We start from the raw sequence: 3,251 nt of genomic DNA, 5'->3' as shown, positions 1-3,251 counted from the left end.
ATGGGTTGTTTGAATTACCGTATATTGTATGTCCATTTTTCATAAGTCTTTTGTTCCATCCAGTTGTTTTATACTAGCACACGAAAACTATCCCATATGTAAGTGGAGTTATTCATATCCTAGACTTTGTTTCATATAGTATTTATATATCGTCGATAGTCTCTTTAATAGCAAATGCACAATGATCATATGGATTTATTAAAAGAATTTACCCAAATAGGTTTGACAAACAAAATATCAACTAGTACTAGTAGTCATTTATCCTAACGCATAAAGGATAACCTAGTTGATAGTTTGCTTGGCAAGAATCATAATGAGAGAAAATTCCTACATTCTTTCCCTGATAGTTGTAAATTGCTTTTAATAGTAAACAGATCGTTGACCACAACTCACTCAAGTGCATTCTTCTTACAAATAACTAAATAATGGATCATATTGATATTCTTTTCTGTTAGACGAGAATTTTGATTTTGCTATTGGGTCTGATTCTGCATAATACGTTGAGCACCAGTATACAATACACACTTTTTAGTGATTTTTTCTGCTAATGGGAAAGATGGGCAATTTGGAAAGAGTGGCCGATTGGGAATGGGCTCGCGCAATTTTGATTTGAAAATTGCCATTCTGGGTGTGGGGTGGGAAAGAATGGGTAAATTGGAAATGGGAGAGAGTGGGGAAATTGCCAGGGGAAAATGGGTGGGGAAAGGGGCTAATTTGGGCCAACCCCAAGGTGATCGTGATTTGGAAATTGCCATTGTGTGGTGGGCTGGGGAAGAATGGGCCCATTTGGAGATGGGAGGGGAAATTGCGATGGGGGAAAATGGGTGGGGAAAGGGGCCAATTTGGGCCAACCACAAAGTTGATCGTGATTTTAAAATTGCCATTGTGGCGGGCTGGGGAAGAATGGGTAATTGGAAATGGGAAAGAGTGGGGAAATTGCGATGGGGGAAAATGAGTGGGAAAAGAGGTGTGAGGAAATTGGAGAAGAGGGGCCAACCCAAAGGCGATTGTGTTGATTTGAAAATTGCCATTTGGGATGCAGGGAAGAATGGGTAAATTAGAAATGGGGGCATTTGAAATTGAGGACAGTGTGCAAAGAGGACTGAGTGTGAATTGAAAATGTTGGGAGAATCCATCCATACAGGAAGGGTGTTTGAAAAATTCCAATTCGAAAAGCAAAAGATTGAAATTTGAACCTTAGTTATATCTTATGAGATAGAAGTAGTAGAAAGTTCGATTACATGCTGTTTACATACTGTTTCCATGCTTTCATAATACATTTTTACTCTAAAATAATCTTATTATTAAATTTCTAAAGAAAATATAATGACAATTTAATATAGTTGATTGAAACATTGAAAACATTGTTAAAAAATTTAATCATTGAGTTAATTTTTAACTATTACAATTAAATGTTCAAAGTACATATTATATGAAAACATAAAACTCAACAAAGCAAAAAAAGAATTAATTTTAAAAAGCCTATATTTATACAGTATCCACTAAATTGACAAAAATAAATAATTTTTAGTTTCAAAATTTTTACTAAAAAGGCAGACAATAAAAATTATGATAATAAGTAAAATTTTAAAGCTGCCTTGACACGCTATACTACAGACACGCCATAAACGCAAGGATTATTTTTCTTACATTAACAACATCAAGAGTGAAAACCAGTCTATCAGAGAAATGAATGCGTAGTTGTAGAATTTATAGAAAGAAAGATTTTTATTCGAAGAAATAGACATATCTAAAGTGATTAAGTAAAATGGCGCAAAAAAATGATGAACGAACTGAAAAAGACAAAGAATTGCATTTGGTAAATTGCCATTTGATGAGAGAATATGTATGGGTGAATGAAATGGTCGATTGCGGGTAAAAAATGGTAATGCAACTTTGGTTTGAAAATTGTCTTGGAGTGTGGGGATGGGGGGAAAAAAGGGGCCAATTGGAAGTGGAAGAGGGTTGGGGGTCAATTGTGATTTAGAAATTGGCATGGGGGAAAATGAGTTGGAGAAGGATTGGGGCAAATTGGAGAGGGTTCAATTCGACATGTGAATGGGCAATTGTGATTTGAAAAATGCCGTGGGGGAAAATGAGTTGGAGAAGGATTGGGGCCAAATTGGAGAGGGGTCAATTCGAAATGTGGATAGGCAATTGTGATTTTGAAATTGCCATGGGGAAAAATGAGTGGGAGGGGAGGAAGGATTGCGGGCCAATTGCAATTGGGAAAAAAGGGGGGCCAACCCAACAGCGATTTAGATTTGGGATTTATCATTAAGAGTGGTGGGGGAAGAATGGGTAAATTGGAAATGGGAAGGGGTATTGAAAACTGTAAGGACAGTGTATGAAAAGGACAAAGTAATTTGAATTGAGGAAGTTAAGAAAATACAAGAAGAGTGTTAGAGGGATTCAAATTTTAAAAGTAGAAGATAAAAAGTTGACCTTTAATTATATTTTATAAGATGGAGGTAGTAGTAAGATTGACGACATACTGTTCACGCAATATTTTTATATTTTCATAGTAGAACTTCAGTCCAAACTAATCTTTTTTAAACTTAATAAAACTATGCTAACAAAATACTATAGTTAATTAAAACATTGAAAAAATAAAAAATTTTATTACCGCCTTGATTTTCAACGCTTATATGTCAATGTTTCAAAGTAGGTTCTATTTCGACACAATAAGTTGAATAAAGTAAAAAAAAATTTATTAAAATACATAAATAATAAAGTAGCTACTTAATGGACAAGAGAAGATAATTTTTTGTTTGAAAATAGTTACTAAAAAAAGAAACTATAGATGCAAAAATAATTAACTAGAATTAATCGCGACATAAACAAAAATGATTAGAATCATACAATTACCGGAAAATTTAATTTTTAACCATCAGTAAATTGCAAAATAGATACCAATCTATGTGAGCGATAAGACACAATTTTAGATGATACACAGAAAGAAGTTGCATTTAAGGGATTAAAGATGTCCAAAAAAAATTAAGTAGGATACAGTTTAGAAATAAAAATAATAGAAATAAACCGAGAAAACCAAAAATTGCAATAACTTTACTTTTTCAAAAGTAGAGTAATTGTGTAATGTCACGAAGGTCAATTTTCTTATGTTATGTTTATTAAGTTTTATTAAGTTATATTAGGGTTTATTAAGTTTTATGGGGGAACGCAATGGTCGATTGCGAGTAGAAGGATGATAGTGCAACTTTGGTTTGAAAATTTCTTGGAGGGAAGGGACG

At 33.6% G+C, this 3,251-nt stretch overlaps 2 protein-coding genes across 2 annotated transcripts; one reads left to right on the top strand and one right to left on the bottom strand.

Moving 5' to 3' along the window:
* Positions 1 to 571: 571 nt before the first annotated feature.
* Positions 572 to 1,357, top strand: Gasu_65610 (uncharacterized protein). The gene is made up of 2 exons (XM_005702243.1): positions 572 to 1,052; positions 1,101 to 1,357. The coding sequence occupies exons 1-2, from the start codon at positions 589 to 591 to the stop codon at positions 1,192 to 1,194; spliced, it is 558 nt and encodes a 185-aa protein (XP_005702300.1). The 5' UTR covers positions 572 to 588; the 3' UTR covers positions 1,195 to 1,357.
* A 3-nt stretch (positions 1,358 to 1,360) lies between these two features.
* Gasu_65600 (uncharacterized protein) lies at positions 1,361 to 2,321 on the bottom strand. Its single transcript, XM_005702242.1, has one exon. The coding sequence runs from the start codon at positions 2,276 to 2,278 to the stop codon at positions 1,973 to 1,975; it is 306 nt and encodes a 101-aa protein (XP_005702299.1). The 5' UTR covers positions 2,279 to 2,321; the 3' UTR covers positions 1,361 to 1,972.
* Positions 2,322 to 3,251: the final 930 nt, after the last annotated feature.

Source organism: Galdieria sulphuraria (assembly GCF_000341285.1).
Source record: "Galdieria sulphuraria unplaced genomic scaffold scaf_334, whole genome shotgun sequence".
NCBI lineage: Eukaryota > Rhodophyta > Bangiophyceae > Galdieriales > Galdieriaceae > Galdieria > Galdieria sulphuraria.
Note: the sequence above shows the minus strand (reverse complement) of the source record. Positions and strands in the feature narration are given on the sequence as shown.

Coding starts and splice junctions, on each gene's coding strand:
- Gasu_65610 (XM_005702243.1), top strand. CDS start 589: ATGGGCTCGCGCAATTTTGATTTGAAAATTGCCATTCTGGGTGTGGGG. Junction 1,053..1,100: donor TGGGATGCAGGGAAGAATGG/GTAAATTAGAAA, acceptor GTGTGCAAAGAG/GACTGAGTGTGAATTGAAAA.
- Gasu_65600 (XM_005702242.1), bottom strand. CDS start 2,278: ATGATAAATCCCAAATCTAAATCGCTGTTGGGTTGGCCCCCCTTTTTT.